Genomic DNA, 23,535 nt, shown 5'->3' with positions numbered 1-23,535 from the left:
AGCAAAATTTGGCAAAAGTCACTAACTACTCATTGTTTTTTTCAATGAAGAACAGCTTGACTGTGAAGATTATATAATTTCCTAAATGTCTCAGTAAGTAACAGAATGACTGACTATGAAATTGCTGAAAAAAGGTAAAAGACTAATGAAAGAAATTAAGAGAGTGATTATGTTTTCACCAGAGGTTGGTTTGAGTGGAGACTCATTAGGAATTAACTGACATTCTCAGGGAAGCCTGCCTGCATTGGGATCTAGGAAAATGAAATCGTTCTCAAGGAAACCCATCCAAACAGATGGGTGCTTTGGGCTTAGGGGTCTGGGTAGGCTGGAATGATGTGGTTTACTGACACAATTGTCCACTTGTCTTTGCATGTGTAGATGCAGACTTTGCGTAGGCACATGGAGTGGACTGAAAGCCTGGGCACTTTGTTTGCAGCAGATGAGAACTTTCAGTGGAGAGCCTCTGATCTCCTGGATGTTCTCAAAATTCGGTGTGCTTCAAAGCTCAAACCAGGCTTTCCATACAAGCTGCCTGACCATCAAGACCTTCCTGGTCAGCTCCATTTGCTACACCTACCACTACAGCAACGACACTATCCATTTGGTATCCCTGATCTGCTTGGCCTCACTCTAACATGCCTACAGTTTCCACCTTCATGTTCATGCTGTATCCTATATGTGGCACACTCCTACTCGGACTTCAAGATCGTGTTTGAGTACCACTTTCTTTTGGAAGCTTTCTCTCTTACCCAAGGCATGATTGGTAACTGTCCTTCTCCTGACTTCCAACAAAATACAGTGTGGAGAAATGGACATTCTGTGGTCAAAATGTTCTGAGCGCAAACCTGACACTTGTGATCTTAGAGAAACTAGCTCATCTTCTTGAGGCACAGTCTCCTGATACTTCAAATAAAGCTGTTAATTCCCTAAATTTCTGAGGATCATCAGTGATACTGTATTGCCAGGCTTTCTTATATTTCTCTTTGTGAGCTCCTTGAAATGACAGATCTTGCATTTTTTAATTACTTTGCTGTCCTACAAGGCATCTAGCACAATGCCTGCTGTTTTCCAGCATTCAATAATTTTAAATCAATGGATAGTTCTGGAAAAATAACCCAAGCATGGTTAGGTCAATTAAAGTCTAAGTTCTATGAAGTGCTTTCTGGTCATTCTTATACACATTAATTTGAATTCTCATAGCTCTTATACGTACTACTGAGAAAATTGTCACAACCTGCTTCATCCATACTAACTGATTTTTAAGCTTCTCCAGGGCAGCAAGTATGGCTTTCCCTTTGAATTCCTGTTTCACAGTGTGTTAATGCCAGCTCATGATAGGTTCCTCAGATATCCCATTCTCCTTCTCATTCCAAGGAGTTTTCTACTTCAGTTTATTTATTTTTTTAAAAAGATTTTATTTATTTATTTATTGAGAGAGAGCACACACAAGCAGGGGGAGGGGCATAGACAGAGGAATACCCAGGCTCCCTACTGAACAGGGAGCCCAGTGCAGGACTCCATCCCAGAACCCTGGGATCATGACCTGAGCCGAAGGCAGATGCTTAACTGACTGAGGCACCCAGATGACCCTGCTTCCTCAGTTTATGTTGAGTTTACCCCTAGATGCCAGACTGAGGTTTTTGAAATAATAATGAAGTTCTGTAATCCTTGTTGGCTCAAGGTGAGTGGCTTTTCCTGACCCAACTTCTCAGCTCTCCCCACAGCAGTCTTTCTCTTTCTTTAGCACACTTTGTCTTCATTGTCTTTTATTTTTTACCCTAAGCAAGAGTCTTCTCATTGATGTATTGCACTCATGGGGATTTGGAAAACCTTGATTTATTATTTCTTAACTCATAGGTTCTTGGAGAATTACTTCTGGAAGGCATCTTAAAAATCATTGAACTTAGGGACCTCAAACACAGAATAATTCTCAATGTTGGCTAGGGATGAATAGTCAATCATGGCATTTTTTTTTTTCTCCTGCTGAGGTCATACATGATCTCAGAATCATTTTCAACAAAATATTCCAGGTAGAAATTATCAATCAACAAGAAACTATCAATCCATCATCACAACCAATCCACCTTATAGGAAGTGAAACTTGCCTGACATCCTTGCTGCAGTGCAAAGCTGTTATTTTGCCAATGAGGCCCAAAGAGCAGTGGTGAATTAATAATAAACTCAAACTAGAACCCAACTTACTTGACCCTCATGACTGTGGTCCAGATGGTCACTGGTCCTCCTTCAATAGTCATTCAAGTCCTAGAATTTATAGTCTGTTTTCTTGGCATTACCTAATAGTATATGACAATATGATTAAAAAGCACAATATACATGTCTTAGCCTTATCAAAAAGACATCTGAGCTCTCATAGATGTTATAAGCTCTTGAAGAGAAGGGCCTTCGTTTCACTTTGCATCTTTCACAAGTTCTAGCCCTGTGTCTGGCATGTGGTAGGTATTCAACAAAAATTATCTGATATATGTTCAACTACATATATGAGACAAACAGGAGCTCTCTCCTTAAATTCTCACTAAGAATCAGTGAAACAGTATTTATTTGAAAGGGCTCCATGTATGCTGACACATACCCTCACTTTTTTTCTTAAGAGGGACACCTTACGTCTAAATAAGTTCTCGTTTCACCCTAATATTTTAGGGGAAAGTAAATGTAATGTCAATGACTGGGCTGCCCTGTGACACTTCTACTTCAAAACATGAGGAGCAGCATTGTGATTTGGGGCTCAAAGGCCCTGAGGAATGATAGCCTTTCTTCTTTTTGTTTTTCATGGTGACATCTATTGACCATAACTCTGTGTGATGCTCACAAGCCAGAGTTGTTAGGAGGAGAGAAAGATGAAGGAAAGGAGGTGCAGAACAAGAGCATAGGAAGAGAGAAGGGTAGGCAGGGGGCAATATTTTACAATACAGCAATGAGATACTTGTTTTACCACTTAAAAATAGATTGCAAAAGCTGCATAAGCCTCAGCTGACATCATACTTCATGGTAAAAGATAGAATGCTTTCCCTGTAAAGGCCAGGAACAAGGCAAGGATGGCTGACCTTGCCGCTTCTACCGAATATTGACCCACAGGTTCTAACCAGGGCATTCAGGCATGCCAAAGAAATAAAAATTATCCAGATTGAAAAGAGAGAGGTAAAACTCTCTTTTTATACATGACATGATTTTGTATGCAGAAAGTGCTAAGGAATCTACCAAAACAAAACAAAACAAAAAACCCCTAACAGAACTAATAAATAGGTTCAGCAAGGTAGGAGGATATGATTGATATACAAAATAATTATATTTCTATATACTTAAAATGAACAAAAATGAAACCGAGAAGATAATCCACATGTAAAAAAAAATGAAGAAATTGGAATCCTACTTCATATCATATACAAAAACTAACTCAAAATGGATCAAACACCTAAATGTAAGAGTTAAAACTATAAAAATTTTTAGAAGAATATATGGACTTTATCAAAACTAAACACTTTGGTGAATCAAAAACTAGCAAGAGAGTGAAAAGACAACTTACAGAATGAGAGAAAATAAATAAAAAGCATACATTTGATAAGCAATTGATTTCCAGAATATATAAGGAATTTCTGTAACTCAACAGCAATAAAAAAAGCCCAATTTAAAAATGAGAATAGGATCTGAATAGACATTTCTCCAAAGAGGGTTTAGAAATGGCCAATTAGCACATGCAAAAATGCTCAACATCAGTAGTCATTAGGGGGATGCAAACTGCAATTACAATGAGATACCACTTCCAACCAAATAAGCAGAAAGACACATAATAACAAGTGTCGGTGAGAATATGGAAACATTGGAACCTTTATACACTGATGTTGGGAATACAGACATGTATAATCACCCTGGAAAACAGTCAGGAAGTTCCTCAAAACATAAAGCATAGAGTTATCATAAGACCCAGAAATTCTTCTCTTAGGTATCTACCCCATGGAAGTAAGAACACTTGTCCACACAAAAATGTATACACAAATATGCACTGCAGCATTATCCGTAATAGCCAAAAAGTGGAAAGAACCCAGATGTCCATCAACGGAAGATGGATGAATTAAATGAGATGTATCCTTACAATGGGCTATTATTTGGCAATGAAAATAAATGAAGTTCTCATACACTCCATAATATCTGTGCATGAGAACATTATGTGAAGTGAAAGGAGCAGTCAGAAAAGACCACATAGTACATAATTCCATTTATATAAAATATCCAGAATAGGCAAATCTATAGATAAAAATAGTAGTTGCCTAGGGTTGGGGAGGGTGGAGTTGGGGGTGTGGTTGGGGGCCATGGGAAGTGACGGCTATAGGGTTTCTTTATGGGGTGGTCAATGTTCTCAAACTGATTGTAGGGATGACTGTCTAACTAAATATACTAAAACCTCTGAATGCTGTACTTTAAACTAGTGAACTGTATGGTATGTGAATTTTAGCTCACTAAAGCCATTATTAAAATAGATACATGTGCATGTAATACTTTAATTTTAGTGATTAAATTTCACTCGTTAATTCTATGTCTGTCACAACAATCCATGTATTCACTTAGATGATCCATATATATATATTTCCATGACAACTGTCTTAGTTTAAAATATGTTAACAGACTACACAGATTTGTGAATAGCAGGTAGGTATCTTTTATGAAATCCATCCTTTTAAAACACTTAATTTAAAAGAAAAAATTAAAGAAATGAAAACACTAAGCTATCTTTTCTTCAGTGTCATCACTATATCATCTTCATCAACACATCATTTCTGTGGACCACTGGCAGGTTTACCCCCACTATTTAATATATTTACTACAAGTCTACTTCATCAGAGATCACATCATTACTTTTAGCAGTTTATTTTTAACAGTACTCTCCTGTCTGGTAGCTCCATCATTTCTTTGCTATTGAAAACCTGAATGTTAATTATAGCTAAACCCAAGGCAGTGGAGAGAACTTAGTAATTCGATTATTTTGTACCTACCCCTTTTGAATCAATCACTCCAGGTTTCGCATTAAACTTCACTGTCTTCAACCGGGCACGCTCCTTTCTTTCCACCCTGAAGAAAATTGAAAATAAAGAGCTGATCACACGGCAAGGCATTTATGAGTAAGTTCCTTACTAACTGAAGAATCTCTCTTCTCATTCTACAGCTCAAATACAATGTGTCCTAAAGTATTCCTGTTCCTTGGTTTGGTATAAAAAGTCTTCCTATGTGGTCTCTAAGAGACTAACACATCCCTTGAAACTTCTGTGTGATGTGTACTGAGAGTCCTAGTGATTGGAAGAAACAAAGAGGGAAGAAAAAATATTTTTTGTTACTTAAATGCCTGAATAACTCAACCACAAATCTATTATAAGATATCACAGTCCACAGAGATGAACACTTACAATGGAGGAGAAATAAACTTCTTCCCTCTTCTCTGTCCCCTCTACATACCTCATCTCTCCTACTCTTTTCTTTTGGTTTCGTTTTTCTTCCCTTCCTTTTAGTGACATGAGGGTATTTTACCTTCACCTCAAAATCAAACATGTTATAGGTCATCTTGAATTTTTTCCTTTTCCCCAGTGCTGTTCTCCTGTTATCTCTGCCGATTTCATCATTGTACCTGACCCTTCATTCATTCATCGAACACTCATCAATTGCCTATCATGTATCAAGCAAGGAGCTGGGGAACAAAGGAAAAAAAGAAAAAAGAAAAAGAAAAACCATGACTGCAATCAACACCCAGGAATGTGCTCCTGGTAGGAACAAAGACATAAAGAGACCGATATGCTGCACAGAAAGACTCCTGACAGCAACGGGGGAGTGGTGAGGGGGCATCTATCTCACTGAAGGCTGAGAAGGAGGGGTAGAAAGCATTGGGGTTGGCTTCCTGGAGGAGGTGTCAATTTATGTGAAGCTTGAAGGACGAGAAAGAGGTTGTTGGCAGGAAAAGTTCAGGGAGAATTTACCGGACAGGAGACACATACTATGACCCAAAGATAATAGGCAAGTAAGAGACTGCGGGAAGATTCCGCTATAGGGTATATACAGGATGGGATGTATGAAAGTGAGGTGGTGGGGCCGCCTTATAAAAATATCCATGCACACTAAGGACTTGGGCTTTTTCCTTGGGGAATCCTCATGAGTTCCAAGAGGATATAAAGCAGAGGAGTGATCAAATGGGTTAGCACTGGAATAAATGACTGTGGTGGAGGAAGAAGACAGGCTGCAGGAGAGAAGGGACAGTGGGAAGCAGGAGTTCTGTTGAAAAGCTACTGCCACAGCCCAGGCAAGGAATGACAATGAGGTGGAAGGGAGGGAAGGGCTTGAGAAACAGCAGTAAAGTAAAATTGGTAAGACGTGTGCCCATTTGAAGGATAGGGTTAGAGAGGCACTTGGGTGGCTCAGTGGGCTGAGATCTCTGCCTTCGGCTCAGGTCGTGATCCTGGAGTCCCGGGACTGGGTCCCACATCAGCCTCCCTGCTTGGTGGGGAGTCTGCTTCTCCCTCTGACCCTCTCCCCTCTCATGCTCAATCTCTCTCTCTCACATTCTTTCTCAGATAAATAAATAAATTCTTTTTTTTAATAGATTTTATTTATTTATTTGACAGACAGAGATCACAAGTAGGCAGAGAAGCAGGCAGAGAGAGAGAGGGAAGCAGGCTCCCTGCTGAGCAGAGACCCTGAGGTCATGACCTGAGCCGAAGGCAGAGGCTTTAACCCACCCAGGCACCTCAAATAAATAGATTCTTCAAAAAAAAAAAAATAAAAGAGGTAAAGAGAAGCTAATTATCTCCTTGATTTTTTGTTTGTTGGCATCTCTCCAGTGAGACATGATCACTCCTTCCTTTAAATACCACAGGACTTATTTGTATCTTCATGTTGGTATCATCTCTTGTTTCCTTGTGTTTATTTTCCCAGTGCACACACAAAGCTGGATGTTCCTTGAGGGCAAACCCACATGTCACTCAGCAGCATCCTGGAGCAAGTCCTCAATAAACTACTGTTCACTAAAATAATCCTTCATGCGTTGTTCTGAGTTGACGACTTGTTTAAATATGGCCAACTCGAATTTCAAAAACGGGGAAAGAAAAGAGAAAAACCGTGAATCTACAGAAATTAATGGTTTATAAAATCTAAGCTATTCATAGATCAATAATTAACAACATATTGCTTTTTCACTGAGAGCTCTTTTGTGTTCCCAGTTGAAACACAGTGCAGATCGGGGTTTCTATAGTTACAGAACCAGAGTTTCAGAATATATTTTGGGGCAAGAGGAGAATATCTGAGTGGAAACAGCCGAACAAAAAATTTTCATATCTTAACCCTCAGATATTAAAGCAATATGTTCCACTGAGAGTTTCTACATACAACCGTTGGGAAGAGCACCAGGAAGACTTTAGGGAAGGTAAGCTGCCAAGTGGAGAGATGCTCACTCAGAAAATGCCTGTTCTGAGCATCTTCAGCTCTTCTCGGTTTTAATCCAAGTGCAAATGGTAATTCATATTCATCTCTTCGGATCCTTCTAAAACTGTGCGTACAGCCCTGGCTTTATTCTGGCTTCTTTGCATTAACCAGGATAATTATGGGAAGCACTAGTACCTTGGATGATGCTAACACGACAAGCGGAGGCTCCGTGGTTTTTGATCAGGCTCTACAGAAAATTCTGCACAAACCCACAGAACTCACAGGGGTCTAAAACATATATGAGGCTGAAGTCAGGATTCTAAGAACTGCTTGGATAAAGCATTCTAATTTTTACCCCATGGTTTCCAAGGTCACCCTTTTCAGATTCCTTCAGAAACGTCCCTATTAGGCCATCTTTAGTGATTCATCTCTTCCATCTTAACAGGGTTTCAAAGAATGTTAAGTCAGATGGACACGGACACACACACACACACACGTGTACTCCTATTATTTGTTATGGTTTATTAATCTTCAAACAGGCAACAGAAAAGAAGCCACAATTTTTAAAGTATTACTGTAGGTGGCTTGGTTTTGACTCACTCATGAACGAAGTCAGAAAGTTTTGTTTTCTCTTGGGGTTGGAAGTATCATGAATGATGATAATGATAATATAAGTGTTGGCCAAAGTTTTAACATATAATTATTAGTGAAAACTTCCTGTACATTTATATCCTCTCATTTGCTTTTCACAATAACCAAGTGATGTAGGTATGACTGACCCCCATTTGATGGCTGGGAAAGCTGAGACTTGAAGCGTGCCAAGTTTAACAAGTGGTAGAAATAAGGCCTGAACACACAGCTGCTAAAAGCTAACCTGAGTGTCTGTTCACATCTACGCAGTTTGGGAAATAGCACTCAGGATCTTCCATGTCTCTCTTCTGCAGTGGGAATTCTCAACACAAATGAGATTTTGGATGAGTCATACACAGTTTGAAGGCCAATACAATTCTTCAGAAATCTGTATTACGTCTTTCAGAAATGATAACCAGCCTTCTCCATTGCATCCATCCATATCCCAAATGTCCTGAATTAAATAAACCATAGCCAAATGCAAGCATATAATCACTTACATAACACCATATTCTAACAGGTTAGGCTTTACTTTTTTTTTTTTTTTTAAGGAGTGTGAGAGCTGGGGGTGCCTGGGTGGCTCAGTGGTGAAAGCCTCTGCCTTCGGCTCAGGTCATGATCTCAGGGTCCTGGGATCGAGTCCCGCATCGGGCTCTCTGCTCAGCAGAGAGCCTGCCTCCTCCTCCTCTCTCTCTCTGCCTGACTCTCTGCCTACTTGTGATCTGTCAAAAAAAAAAAAAAAGAGTGTGAGAGCTGGGGAGAGGAAAGAGGGGCAGAGGGGGAAGAAGAGAGAGAATCCTAAGCGAACTCCATGTCCAGTGTGGAGCCCGATGAAGGCCTTGATCTCATGACCCTGAGATCACCACCTGAGCTGAAATCAAGAGTCAGACACTGAACGGACTGAGCCACCCAGGTGCCCCTGGGCTTTAAAATTTAGAATAAATTTTAATCTTGAATTAGGTTAGGTAAATGACTGTATGCAGCATTATACATATTGAATTATATCATACATATTGAATTACTTTCTCTCCTGGGCAGTCTTTTTTGCATTCACTGTAACCCCATCATAGTTTTGCTTTCCCATCACGGGGCCCATCTTGATTAACTCTCTCAGTGGTAGTTGGCTGTGGCTCGTTTTCTCCTACCTACCCCAAACCCTTCCTCTCTTCTGGTGCTTCTTGGGATGTAGGTGGATAATTTATTGCTCAAATGAGAGTCAGGGCTGGCAATAGATAAGTCAGCGTTCTGAATAATGGTGTGTTCTTTCAAGAACTAAAAGCTCAAATGCGAAGAAAGGAAAACACCCATCATTTGAGTGTGTACGAAGTATTCGATGTTGTCCTAAGCACTTTGCCTATATTACCAATAACTGTAGAGTAAACCAGGGCTTAAGATGGAGCCGGGCATATAGTAGGAACTTCAAGAATCTTTGTTGAATAAATGAATGAACAAATGAGCAAATGCATGAATAAACCCTCAAGGAGCATTCTTGACCTGGTTGTGACAATTGAGGCTCAAGAGTTAACTGACTTACCCTCGAATAGTGTTTTCAATAAAAAAAATTATTTACCAATTCATGACTTTTTCACTTGGTAAGAATCTAAGTTTAGCATCACCTTCCCTATTTGTGTTATTTAAGTAAGACTCCTTCAGCAGAAGTAGATGATATTAAAGCCCACTAGCCTTTACCTAAGGGAATGGCGGACCACCTATATAGAAAGACTGAATTGAAACGAGAAGTACTGCCTTACTTCTCTCACACTCAAGAGGCAAGCAATTAATTAGATTGTTTAAGCAGAAATAATCCTTTCCACCCCAGTTTGATCACTGACCAAAATACTGAAAATGTACACTGGATGGCAAAATCTGAGCAATCGCTTCTGACAGTTAGCATCTCCAGGGAGTACCAAATGGTCATGCTTCCACGAGCCCAGTGGTCTCCCTCTGCCCTCTCACCCACTTCCCATCTGGCATTTTCAGGTCCTGGCCAAACACACAATGAGGTCAAGCTTGGAGCGCTGGATGGCAGGATAATCATTTAGTGCTGGGTGTTGCTGTGCCCGTGCTCTGCAAGGATAGAAATGCGGTCCACGTGATTGGCCACAAGCTCTCTGTGAAGGTTAGGTGAGTAAACCTTCATGCAGCGCTAGCTACAAACCTGTCCTCTGAGAGCCCAGCAGGCCATCAGTATGGGGCGATGAATAAAGACTCAGATTAAGAGACTGTGGAACAAATCATATCTTGGCTACTCACAAAAACTACACAGTCTCAGGAAACAGCAATTCTAGGCTAAGAGCCCAGGTTTTGAAATCATACAAGTCTGGGCTGGAATCCTGCATCTGCCACTTATCAACTCTGTGAGTCAGGGCAGGTCATTCAGCCTCTTAGGATCTCAGGATTTATGTTGGTAAACTGAAAGTATAGACAGACTTCAAAAAATTACAGTCAACGTTAAAGAAGATAATATAAAAATTGTTTAGCACAGTATCTGCTACATATTAAGAACTTCTAATTGACAATTCTAATGGACTCTTGGCATAGTGGAAAGCCATGTGGTCTTGCTATCAGGGAGACTTGGGTTCAGCCAGTGGTTGGTTGTGGACCCTTGGGCAAGTTACTTGACTTCTTGGACCCTCAATGTCCTTATAAGGCTTTTGTGAAGATGAAATAAAATTCTGTATTTGATAGTACTTGCCACCATACAGGGTTGGTGCTATTATCAGATGGAACTGGTCTCTCTGTCTCCTGTCCTTTCATATCCCTTGACTCCTGCTATGGACTGAATGTGTTGGCCTTCATGAGTGGGATTAGTGCCCTTATAAGAAGAGACATGAGAAATAATCTCTCTTTTAGCCATGGGAGGGTACAGCGAGAAAGCTATCCATGAACCAGGAATAAGGCCCTCACTGGGAATCCAAATAACCAGTGCCTTGAATTTTGGACTCTCTAGGCTTTCAGAACTATGAGAAATGAATGTCTGCTATTAAAGCACCCAGTCTTTGGTTTGTTATGGCAGTCCAAGCTGACTAGGACAGCACCTTTAGTTACTGTGAGCCTTCATTAATGGAATCACAGTGTGGCTGTGCCTTAGTCATACGTTTAGTCCCACAAACATGTGACTCCAGCTGGCCTTCAGTGACTCAATGACAGTGCTTGGCACACAGACACTGCTCAAACTATGCTTGCTGATTTAAATTTTGCTAAGTCTTACTTTTGTAACTTGGGGAGGCGGGACTGCATGTAAGTTCAGGGTATCAATTCTGCTGGGGTGCCTGTGTGGCTCAGTTGGTTAAACATCCAACTCCTTCTTTAAAAAAAATTATTTTTTATTTATTTTTCAGAATGAGAGAGAGAGAGAGAGAGAGAGAGAGAGAGAGAGCATGAGCAGGGGGAGGAGTGGCAGGGAAAGGGAGAAGCAGGCTCTCCACTGAGTAAGGAGCCCAAAGCGGGGCTCCATCCCAGAACCCTGGGATCATGACCCGAGCTGAAGGCAGACACTTAACTGACTGAGCCACTCAGGCATCCCTAAGCGTCCAACTCTTGCTTTTGGCTTAGGTCATGATATCAGGATCATGGGATTGAGGCCCACGTTGGGCTCCATGCTGGGTGTGGTACCTGCTTAAGATTCTCCCTCTCCCTTTCCTGCTGTCTGTCCCCCCTCCTACTTTCTCTCCCCTTCACCAAAAAAAGAAAAAGGAAAAAAAAAAAAGAACATCAATTCTGTAGCCTGGATTCCAATCTCGGTTCCGCTGGGCAATTTCAGGCAATTTAATTAACCCCTCTATGCCTCAGTCTTCTGCTTTGTAAAATGCACATACTATTATAACATCTCTCAAAGGGTTGTAATGAGGTTTAAATGAGCTCATTGTAAAGGGCTTAGAACAGTGTCTAGCATGTTCCAGGAGTGTTTTAACTAAAATTTCTTCATCATCTTCAAAAAAAGTAAGAGGGTGGAAGTAATCTTCATACCCTCCATCACGGTTTCATTGGGATGATTAAATGGGATCATCCATAGAGAAGAATCTTTGTTTTTTTTTTTTTTTAATTTTTTATTTTTTATAAGCATATATTTTTATCCCCAGGGGTACAGGTCTGTGAATCACCAGGTTTACACACTTCACAGCACTCACCAAAGCACACACCCTCCCCAATGTCCATAATCCCACTCCACTTCTCCCAACCCCCCTCCCCATAGAGAAGCATCTTTGTAAAGGGTCAAGTCATGCCCTGATGTTATCCATTACGAGATTTTCCCAGACCAGTTCTACTAGCTGAACTGTACTCAGAAAAGGAGCTAGCAAGGAATTAAAGACTGAAAAACTTAACCCCAGTCTAAAAGTAAATCCTATTTGTACCAGCTCCCACGTATTCTGAGCTAGAGTTGTAAGATGCTAAATGTAGTGTTAAATGAGAAAGCCCTGCAATAAGAACTCTTCATAGGGTAAGATTATAAATGATTTTTATTTCTTTTTTATAATCCTCAAAAATTTCCCACTTGCCTACAATGAAATGTGCTATAGAAACATCTAAAATAATAATATTTTCTGAAAGGATTAAATTCTAAGGAGAAAAGTTGACAGAAACTCATTTATAGCCACACACACACACACACACACACACACACACACGGATAACATTCACGAGATTAGAATGCAAATAAATATCAACATTAGAATCACTAGACAAACTTCCTTTTCAGGCTTGTTGTAGTGTATTTGTTAAGATGGTTTTTATCCAAAATAGGAAAGATAGCCAACTTAAGAAGGACCACCAGGAGGTGGAAAATTGCCTCAAGAGGAATAGCACTGAGAATGTACCTTGGGGGGAAAATGAAGTATAATCGAACAAATGAAGGGCTATTGACAGGGCTGTTTAGAATCATAGAACTTCTGGGTTGGAAAGGGCCTGGAAAATTGCATAGTTCAACTCTCTATCCAAAGCTTGAATACAGTTTATTATATTTCCTGACACCAGACCTTCTGTTATCAGAATCACCCGGAGGGATTTACAAACAAATAGAGATTTCCAGGACCCACTCCAGATGGATGGAATTAGAGTATTTGTGTGTGTGTGTGTGTACGCACGCATGTGTGTGTGCATGCCTGTGCACACACAGAGGAGAGGCTCTGAGAGGGAGGAAGCGGGCACATCTAAGCTTTTATAATGCTCCCTTGCTATGAAAACCACAGTTCTGGTTCAGTATCTTCCCACGTAATCCATACCATCTCTACACAGCTCTGACTAGTAAAAGAGTTCCTTTAAAATGAGCAGAAATCTCTTCCCACATAGCTTTCCTTCCTCCGCTCTGCTTCTATCCTTGGGGCCATATTCAGTAAGATAGCTCTTTCTTCTCAGAGCAGCCGCTCCGACAGCTCTGATGAATTAAATCAAAGCAACCCAAAATGCACGTTGTCTTGACTCTTTTTTTTTTTAAGTAAATGGAAATGGAAAAACAGAATCTAAACTAGTGCTGAGAGTCGCTGCTTTGAATATATACCCTTTGAGAAAACCCTACAAGCCAGAGTACAAATCCAGAATGTCCTCTCAAAGCAATGTGAGGCAACTATTGGGGAGCCCAGAGGTTTTTAAATTTTTTATAGTTTTTTTAATTAAAAGATTTTATTTATTTGTCAGAGAGAGAGAGAGAGAGACAGAGACAGAGAACATATAAGCAGGGGCAATGGTAGGCAGAGGGAGAAGCAGGCTCCCTGCTGAGGAGGGAGTCAGACAGGACTCCATCCCAGGACTCTGGGATCATGACCTAAGTTGAAGGCAGGTGCTTAATGGATTGAGCCACCCAGCTGTCTGGAGCCCAGAAATTAAAGAGACCCCAAGAACAGTGTGATGGTGGGCGATCCACCCAGGGGTACAGAGGACAGGGAGGTTCTCTCGAGTTTTAGTGGCTTCTTTGTGACTCCTCCCCACTAACCATGAGGGAGCCGCTGTGTGACAGTCAGCCTGCTGCTCTCTCCCTGCATTCCTTTCTGGGCTGTGTGGCCGCAGGCAGAAAAGCATGGGGGGACCAGTCTTCTCTGGGGTGCCAACACCCCACAGAGTGATTATTGGGGTAAGCGACACCTTCCTACTTCGATTTGTGCTGGCTCAGTCGCTGGGTCACGGCATGAGAGCATCAGCTTCACTGAGGACTCTTCACAGAGGTATTTGGGGTATTTGGACAGAAGAAGAAAAGCCCTTGGAGAAACCTGTAGCTTGAGAAAAGTTGGTGACTGCCTTGAATAAACGTTCTTCCTGACTTTAATTTCATAACCGTATCTTTTTCCTGGTGGTACAGACAACAGTGTTTCATGGACAGTATCTTGGTGCCAAAAAGAGACTCATGGGAAGGAAAGTTCCTCCTGGGTCATGATGACTAGAAGCTGCTGGGACACACGAGGGAGTTGGCTGTTCCAAAGTACATTCCCACCTAGCTGAAGAAATGTTTAGAAGAGAAAGAGCACGGTACTCTTGACTCAGGAAACATATATAGAACTAAGTATCTGACTGAGTGAAGGGGGGAGTCGTGGGGTGGGGGTGGGAGGACTGGAGTCACTAAAATAGTAAAAACCAGTTATTAACCCAGTCTCAGACCTCACCACAGGTTCGAGAGCTCATATCCCAAGCATCTCAGTTTGGAATGAAGGTTTTTAGTTTGTCTCCCATCAGTGTTTCAACATAATGCATGGTAGGACCTTTGCTTAGGAAATTGTACTTTACTGGGCTTTCACCTCACCTTTCTGTAAAGTTATCTGGTGAATGTGAACCTCTGGAATACAGCTGAGTGTGTAAGTCAGTGTACTGACAAGATAATCTCAAACATGTGGATGCTGGTAAACGGTTTAGGAAGGTGGTGTAAGCAGATACCCTTTCTTTCTTTCTGCCTTACCACAGCCACCAGTTTTGGTAAAACCTTAATATTGGAAGAGTGAGAATATTTAATTCATGTCACCTGTCACCACTGACAATTTCCCCGCAGACTATCCCACTCAAATGGTTATTTTGTGAACAGTTTGCCATATCTTTATCTTCCCTCATTTCCACTCCCCAGATTGCTTAAAAGCAAACATTCTAAAATAGAAAAGGCATTTTTACCTCCGTTTGCTGGGGATGACCCCCATCTCTTCACTGTCCCCCTCCAGCGTGACTCTCCTGGCTTGCCACCACTCGTCATCAGAGGCGTTGATAACATGGAGAATATCTCCATATTTAAAACTAAGTCCTTGACTTGGCAGCCCACTGTCCTTGCTCTTGTCATAGTCAAACATGGCTCTGTAGAAATGGCAAGAGAGAACGTCGTTAGGAACCTCTGCAGCACAGATTTCGAATTCTCCATTTTGATTACCCCCTCATGCCCTGAGAATCCTTCATCCATTTGGTACCAGCACCAAGGACTGACTCTCAGGATTTCAGTCTACATCCCCCCTACTGTGGCCACAAATCAACGTTAGTTCCTGCTTCTCCTTGGAGGCTGTAGGGGCATCCTCCGGGCTCCTAAAACTGGGGTATTGTTTCTTTTCTTGGAGACCATCCTATGTGGCAAAGTGATAATGGGAGATGTGGCAAAGGGAGTTAGTACCTGAGATTTTTTCCCCTCCCACTACAAATGTTAAAATTCACTACAAAGAAAGAAATAATGAAGAGAAACATAAGCATCTTTCTGAAAGAAGCATTTTGTGTTATGAACAAACCCTCTCAGATGTATCAGTCCATAGAAGTCTTTTTTTGGGATGGGGAAAAATGGTAACAATTTAAATGTCATCCCATCGGGATGATCCTTCCACTCACTGGACTATTGGACCATTACTGAAGTTGAATGGTTGCCGTTCAATTGCTTTATTGTACACCTGAAACTAATATAATGCTGTATGTTCATTATACTGGAATTCAATTTTTTTTTAAGAAAGATGCTATTAAAACCACAAGAACATAAAAAAATAAAATAAACTGAGTGGTGGCAGGGGTTAATCCAATGACATGATTAAGTGCTCAAAATGCAATAATGAAAAAATATAATGACACCCATGTTTACATGTGTGTCTGCAGATAGTACAAGATTATATGAATAAGACAAATCTTCTTGCTTGCACAGAATGCTAAGCCTACCTCAGCCTCACACTCATCACTCTGAATTGTAATTCTTGCTTTATGTACCATGTTTCCTTCACTGAAGAGCACATGCTGAGCCTTCGCTAAGCCAAACAGACTGTAACAGGTATACATTGGTGGGGTGGGGGAATTGCAAAGAGATCTGGAAGGATGACCAAGATCTTAGTAGCTAGGTGTTGCCTTAAGTAGCTGACAGTTTGTATCAAATCTTACATTGTCTGCTTTCTCCTCTATATCCCCGCTGCAAACCACCACCACATATACAGCAAGTACGAGCGCGCGTACACACACACACACACACACACACACACACTCCACACACAATTTCTCAAGAGAAGCAGATTTTGCCACCTCCCTGCTATTTCCCCTTTGATTCCACTCTGGTAATTTCGTTCGAGTGTAACTACTATGCAAGCAAAACTAGAGAGATCTGGGGAACAGGTTTTTTTTCTAAGATCACTGAGGACCAAATATGGTTCTTTTCCTTTCTTCATTTTTCCCCCTCATTAAAAAAATGTCACATCTGCTGCCATGGCAACCAAAAAGAGCTGAAGACAGCAGGTTGAGCTCAGATATTGTAGGAAAATTTGAATTACTTGCAACACAGCTCCTTCTTCCACTAACTCTGTCCCTAAATCATGGCATCGGGGGAGAGTTTCTCGCTTGAAGCTCCCAGAATGATTCACTTCCACCTTGACCACCTGCATCTTCCCCACCAAAGACTTTGGCTAAAGCTCCCCCCAAGCATAAAGGGGCCAACGGAGGGCATAGGTCCACTTCGGACGTCGTCAATTCTCTGGCTGGGCGATATGACATAAATGAATTAGCACGCTGGAGCCACAGGTTTTTGTAATGTAAAATGAGTCCAATAACTACATTCACACGGAGCTGCTGTGCACATTAATAAGACATACAAGGCTCCCAGCTCACAGGAGGTGCAGTGCAGCAGCTGGAGTGTAGGGGTTAAGAATGCAGGCTCTGGGGGCATCTGGGTGGCTCAGTGGGTTAAGCCTCTGCCTTCAGCTCAGTTCATGATCCCAGGGTTCTGGGATCGAGCCCCACATCGGGCTCCCTGCTCAACGGGGAGCCTGCTTCCCCCTCTCCCTCTCTCTCTGCCTGCCTCTCTGCCTACTTGTGATCTCTCTCTGTGAAATAAAGATAAAATCTTAAAAAAATATATATATATTTAAAAAAAAAAAAAGAATGCAGGCTCTGAGGTCACACTGTTAAGAGTCCTTTCCTGGTTCTACTACTTCTTGCCAGTCATGCAGCTCTTTATCCACACAGGCTACTTTACCTTTCTTAGGCCTCAGATTCCTCCTACACACCAGCAATGGTAACAGTACCCCCACCATGAAATTGCTGTATGGATGACATGTGACCTAAGGTAATACCTGTAAAATAAAGCATGCACGACAATGCCCGGCGCACAGGATAATCATCAACTACGAAGGGTCATTATCATCTCGCCTTTCTCCTGTGAGTGGATATTCACACAAATCCTTTCTATAGAGTCTACTCTGTGCAAAAGAGAGCTAACAGAGCAAGCTTGAGACTGCTCTCCTTAAAAAGACATGCCCACAAGGATGGCTTCTGGCTGACATCTGGGAAATTAGATTTCTGGGAAGGTTCTCACTATTTCCTATTAGGAATGGCTCACCACACCTAAACTGTTTGTATAAACAAGATTTAAATGGAACATCTGCTTTTCCTCTGTGAGTCCGGAATCGTGATATGGGCCAGGCAGACGGCGACTACGTGATCAGCCCCCAATAAAAACCCTGGACTCTGAGTCTTTAATGAGCTTCCCTACTAGACATTTTATACCTGGTGTCACAATTTGCTGCTGGAGAGATTAGGCATGTGCCTTGTGACTCCACTGGGAGAAGGCTCTTGGAAGCTTGTGACCAGTTTCCTGTGGATTTTGTCCCTCAATCCTTTCCTTTGCTGATTTTGCTTTGTATCCTCTCGTTGTAATAATTCATAGTCCCCAGGATGATGAGGCTGAATCCTGTGAGCCCTCCTAGTGAATCACTGACCCTGGGGGTTGTCTTGAGGGTCAAAAGATTGCAAATCATTTTCAAATATACTACCTCACTTGTACCTCAATCCATTCCAACAAAGAAGGTATGAAGGATATCGTATTATTCCCTTTATACAGATGAGGGACAGACTAACCTCAGCACGTAAGGGTCAGCAGCCTCAGGCTGGAGTTTTGGTCTTCTGCTCTGGAGTTCTAGTGCAATGCTCTTCACTTTGTCCCCCACCCCCACACCTGAGTCTGAAAGGTGGTGACAAGGTGGTAAGGACGATGACCATGAGGGCTACCACTACTTATGCTCGGTTTAGGTAGCTTGGCACTGTGTACTGTTGTCTTATTTGACATCATAAGAACCTGAAGGTAAACATTAGTATCCTCATTTTACAGGTGAGGGAAAGAGGCTCAGGACATTAAAGCACCTGCCCCAGGTCATATGTACGCAAGTGGTGGAGACTGCAGCGAGAGTATACTCCAAAATCCACATTCTTGGACATTTCATCGTAAGGCTCAGTTTCCCAGCCTGTTTGTCCTCAGGCCGTGCTCACAATTCAGCAGTACCAGGAACTGTTCACCTCCCTTCAAGGCTGACCAATCTCCCCCATCTCCTGCCCCCAAGTCCCCGAAGCTCCTTACTGCTCAGTTCTCGTCTCAGTATTTCTTTTATCTTAAGAGTCTTTGAATCTCTGGTTTAGCTCCAGGCTCCTTCTGGATGTAAAGTGTGGGGAGAGAGGGAGAAAAGCCATCAGGAAAGCTGGCAGGTGGTTGCCAAGAAGGCAGGGTTTAGGGTCGGACTGCCTGGGCTTGCAACTTTTTAACCATGTGATCTCAAGCAAGTTACTTAGCTTCTCTGGCCTTGAGGTTTTCTGAATTGTGAAACTGTCCTATAATAACACCAAATACTTCAAAGAGTTGTGGTGAGGATTAAATGAAATAATCTATGGAAGTACGGTGACACCATCTTGACATGGGCTGGGCTCGACAAATGGTGGCTATTATTACTACTGTAATTGTTTTCCTGAAAATGGGCTGGTCTTGAATAGGGGATCTGGGTCCCCACTGTGCCATTAGTAGCCGTCTTGTGGACTGTGTATAAAGACAGCTACAATCCCTCTCTATCCTCTGAGTCCAGTACAACACTGGGCACAAAGTAGATGTTCACCATGGTTCTGTGGACATGTTTCAGACAAACTCTGAAAGCCTGCTTCTCTCAAGCCCGTGTCCCCATGTGTAAGGGAGGAGAGGAGAGACTTTCCGGTGGTCCCCACCAGGCCAGACATTCAATCTACTGTGTTCCATTCCATCCCCAAGAATCCCTGAGGGAAGGTTCCCCCTCCTGCCTTCAGCATAGGTGTCCCCAAAGAAGGGGCTCAATAACACACGTCTACCCATTTCTATTTATCTTGGACAATCTGCCCCTCTAGGATTACACTGATTTCAGACTTGTCGGGTCCCTGAAAACAAGCAGCTGATATATTTCGGCAGCTTCTGGCTCCTTTGGATATTAATGGGTCTTCATGTCTGGGAGAAATGCTACAGTGCCCCATCACCTAATTTAAAAAACGATAAGCTGTTTTTAATTTGCTTTATGTGCTAATTCATCACAGCAACTTTTATAAAATGCCATTAAGACTCACACTTTCCACCCAGGGTGCTTTTAACAAGTCCATTAGACAAATAGAATTAGAGAGGAATAATGCAACATCTCTCCCATCCCTCCTGGCCCTCCTGCATTTCACCACGTGCTGGCCCTTTGCCAACTGGGGAAGTCCAGGAAGTGAGCAAAGCAACTGCTCACCCTCATGGCTATGCAAATATATGGGGAGATACCTGAGCAGCTGATGGAAATTGTACTGAAGTGCCCCACAATGTGCTAAAGACTTTAGAGCTATCATCTCATTCAATGTACTAGTCAGGCAAGGCAGCATGTGGGTTCTATGCCAAGCTTTGGAGAGAGAAGAGACCTGGGTTTACATCACAGCTCTGCCACTCCTAGTTGTGAATTTGGGGCACGTCACCTAACCTTCTCGACGATCTCTTCACCACAGATGACTATTCCCTCAGCTATGAAATGCAGAGAATGATGGCATTAACTCAAAAGATTGTTACAAAGAACCCACCATAGGGTAAAGCCTGCAAAAGGCCCAACGCCCGCAGAGAAGGAGTTCCATTTTGTTATGATTTGTGACAACAATCTTGCCATGCCAGTTTTTTTTTTTTTTAATCTCATAAAGGAAATGAGACCCAAAGAGATGAAATGAAAAAAAGCTATTAAGTAGCAGAACCAGGATTCAAATATAGATAGATGTGCCGGAATCAAAAGCCCATGCTCTTGGCTGTAGAATTCAGCTTGCAGTTCCCTACAAGGAATGTTGTGCTTAGACTGTATCTCCAGAGATTTCATGATTTGGTGGTGATCGCATTTATAATGACACCATGGACTAGATGTCAGGAGAGAGATAGGAGCAGTTTATGGATGGCACACAGTTCTCATAACTGCCCCACAATGCATGGATTAGCCTTATGTCGCAGAGGAGGAAATACAGACTTCCGTCACTGAAGCAACACGTCTGGGGGCAAACCAGCTAGTACGTGACAGGGCAGGACCGAGTGCAAGAACTATCTGCCTCCAAGACCTGTGGACTTACTTCACCAACCCATGTGTTGTTTCTGCAAGCAACCCTCTCCAACCAAAACCAACCTCATTTTCTATAGAGCTTAGGCTGCAGTAATATTTAATAATCATGGACCACAAGAGCACATGTGTTTTCTGTATTGGGCAGAGGATCAAGTTCTGGCTGAACCACTTTGAGGTTGTTACAGCAGAGAATCACGGGAGTGAAGAGAATCCCCAGGACCATACCACTAAGAACTGGAAATATTTCTTGATGTGTCTCATGGTTACTGAAGATATGGTAGGGAAAATAATTCCCTAACTGCTTCTCCGCAAGGATGTCTACACCTTAATCCCCAGAACCTGAGAATATGTTATCTTCTATGGCGAAAGTGGTAAGGAGAGAGTATCCTTGACTATCTGGGTAGGCCCAATCCAATCATATGAGTCCTTAAAAGTAGAAGAGAAGGCAGAAGAATAGGTCAGAGAGATGTACCATGAGAGGTACATGGTGGCCATTGATGGATTTGAAGACAGAGGAAGGTAATTTGTCAAAGCAGCAACAGCAAGCTAGTAACAGAGGACAAGAAAGAGGATGATTTTAGAGAGGACAGGTAGAAGGCAAAGGTCACCAGTTGGACGACTCTGCCAAAGATTCTTTGGAATAAAAACAACTACTCAGCAATAATAGTAACAGCCCAAGGAGTGCCTATTGTCGGCCAGCCACGTGCAAAGTACCTTTGTGTTACATAATGTCATCTTACTGAGTCCTCGTAAATAAGTGTGACATGTAAGTATGATTATTCCTACTTTGCAGATAAAAAATTCAGGGCTTTAATCTCTTACTTCTACTTTAACCAATTCTCACAGAAACCCTATGAGATAAATATTATATGTTCCTATGTTCAGATAAGGAAACTGAGGCATGGAAGAAGCAGCTTTTTTCTTCTCAGAAGTTGTAAAGCACTCTACTTGGACCTTTCTTGGGAAGCTCGCAATGTCTAGTCTTGAATAGGAATGTGTCTCACCTCCTATACTGGATTAAAGCCAGTGAAGGTCAGGGGCTCCCAGGTCCAGCCTCTGCACAGTCCTTGCAGATGCTTTATAAATGAACAAACCAACCATCAGCTGCACACCTTCTGTGCAGTGAACTTGTTTGGGCTGAAGAAGCCTTTGTTTCCATGACAATGTTAAGACCCACAAAGAGTGCTTGGACTCAATTTCTTTCCCTCCAGAAGCTGAGGCTTCTGCTTGATTAGCGGTTCTCACCTCTCTATGCAGCAGGAGAAAGAAGAGCTGTGGAAGATAAAGTCTGTTCTCTACTCCATGCCACTGTTCCATTGCTAAGGTATGCAGCTGAGGATAGTGCAAGAAGTATAGATATTGAAGAGAGACATTCAAGTGAGTCCACCTCTTTCTACCTGAGCATCAATGGGATTGGTCCACAACCAATCTGAGCCTTGGTTTGTCAATGAATGGGCTTAATCATCCCTAGGTCTCAGCACATTTGGAGAGATTTAATGAGATGACATAGGAAAAGCCTTTAGCATACCAACTTTCAACCAATAGTTCCTTTACTTCACCTCTTGCCTACACTAGGAATGAGTGAGTTATTTCTGTAAGTGTTCGCAGGAGGTCCTAATACAGTGTTCTTAAAATACAACATAAAAATACCCACACAGTTAATGTTCTCAAAACATTTTCCTGCCAGGGGGATGTGGGAAAGGGATCAGCATTGGGAGCAGACAGATCTGAAATTTAGGTGCTCTTATTTTAAAAACCAGCCATTTCTAATAGTTTTTCCTTCTTCAAAGCATTCATTTGCACCCTCATGAATCAAACAAACAAAAACAAACAAACATCTCTAAAGAACAGAGATGGCACCCTGGAAGTAGGGAGAAGCTGGGGCAGAGTGTGGAGAGGGGGCTCTGGTTCTGGCTTCAACGTAATGTCACCATGTGATCTTGAGTAATATCTTGAGTAAGTTACTTAACCTCTTTGGGCTTCAGCTCCTATGTAATCAATAGGCACAAAGCACTTTTCTAAAGCATGTTTCAGCTGTCATGTTCTATGCCTTTGTCTTGCAAGACACTGAGGGGAAATCAGGTCAACTTTCTACACGGCTGATAGGATGTGTGTCTCCTAGGGTTGTGTCTGCCTTGTGAAAGGTACTCTGCTCTGTGCCATTTCCTCCATCAATCCTAGACCTTCTTTCTCTTCCCTCCACCTTCACTGGGAGTTAAAGTTCCCTCTCCTAGGCTCTTAAATCATATTGTACTATGATTTCTAGCCCTTGAAAATTCTAGTTTGTATATGCATGGGGGACAGGGGACGTTCATATTCCTGCTGTCCCGAGGGCCTACCACATAGCAGATGTCCAAAAAAAGTTATTTTCTGTTATTACATTTGTTGCCTCTCCTTCTCGTTGGCCGATCTCTGGAATTCAGTTGGGTACATTCTTTCTTTTCTTTTCTTTTCTTTTGGGGTACATTCTTTTTTGTGAAGGCACGGACAACTGGACACAACAGGAAAGCCTGAGCAGCATCCACACTGGCTTCCCTACCCTTCCTGGGAGATGATGAAGATCCACGCAATGTGCTGTCTCTCACGTCTGAACGCATTCATCTCAGGGTAGAAGGAAACACACAGCTCTGTACGGATTACTTTTCTTGCCTCCTTGAGAAATCCTGTGGATTGGTCAGCATAACTAGGCTGATGGAGGTCTGGTGTGGCC

At 42.1% G+C, this 23,535-nt stretch overlaps 1 protein-coding gene across 30 annotated transcripts in view; it reads right to left on the bottom strand.

The window, feature by feature from the left end:
* Positions 1–23,535, bottom strand: part of DLG2 (discs large MAGUK scaffold protein 2) — a gene marked incomplete at its 3' end in the record, with an annotated part of 2,041,616 nt that overhangs the window by 56,266 nt on the left and 1,961,815 nt on the right. For all 30 annotated transcript variants that reach the window (XM_082682853.1, XM_082682879.1, XM_082682864.1 and 27 more), the window contains 2 exons: positions 15,136–15,312; positions 5,007–5,082 (listed from right to left, as the gene is read on the bottom strand). In XM_082682853.1, the coding sequence (XP_082538979.1) occupies positions 5,007–5,082; positions 15,136–15,312 (253 nt within the window). The remainder of the gene's footprint in view (positions 1–5,006; positions 5,083–15,135; positions 15,313–23,535) is intronic.

The sequence above is a fragment of the Mustela nivalis genome (genome assembly GCF_964662115.1).
Source record: "Mustela nivalis genome assembly, chromosome: 9".
NCBI lineage: Eukaryota > Metazoa > Chordata > Mammalia > Carnivora > Mustelidae > Mustela > Mustela nivalis.
This window is presented reverse-complemented; position numbering and strand designations above follow the sequence as displayed.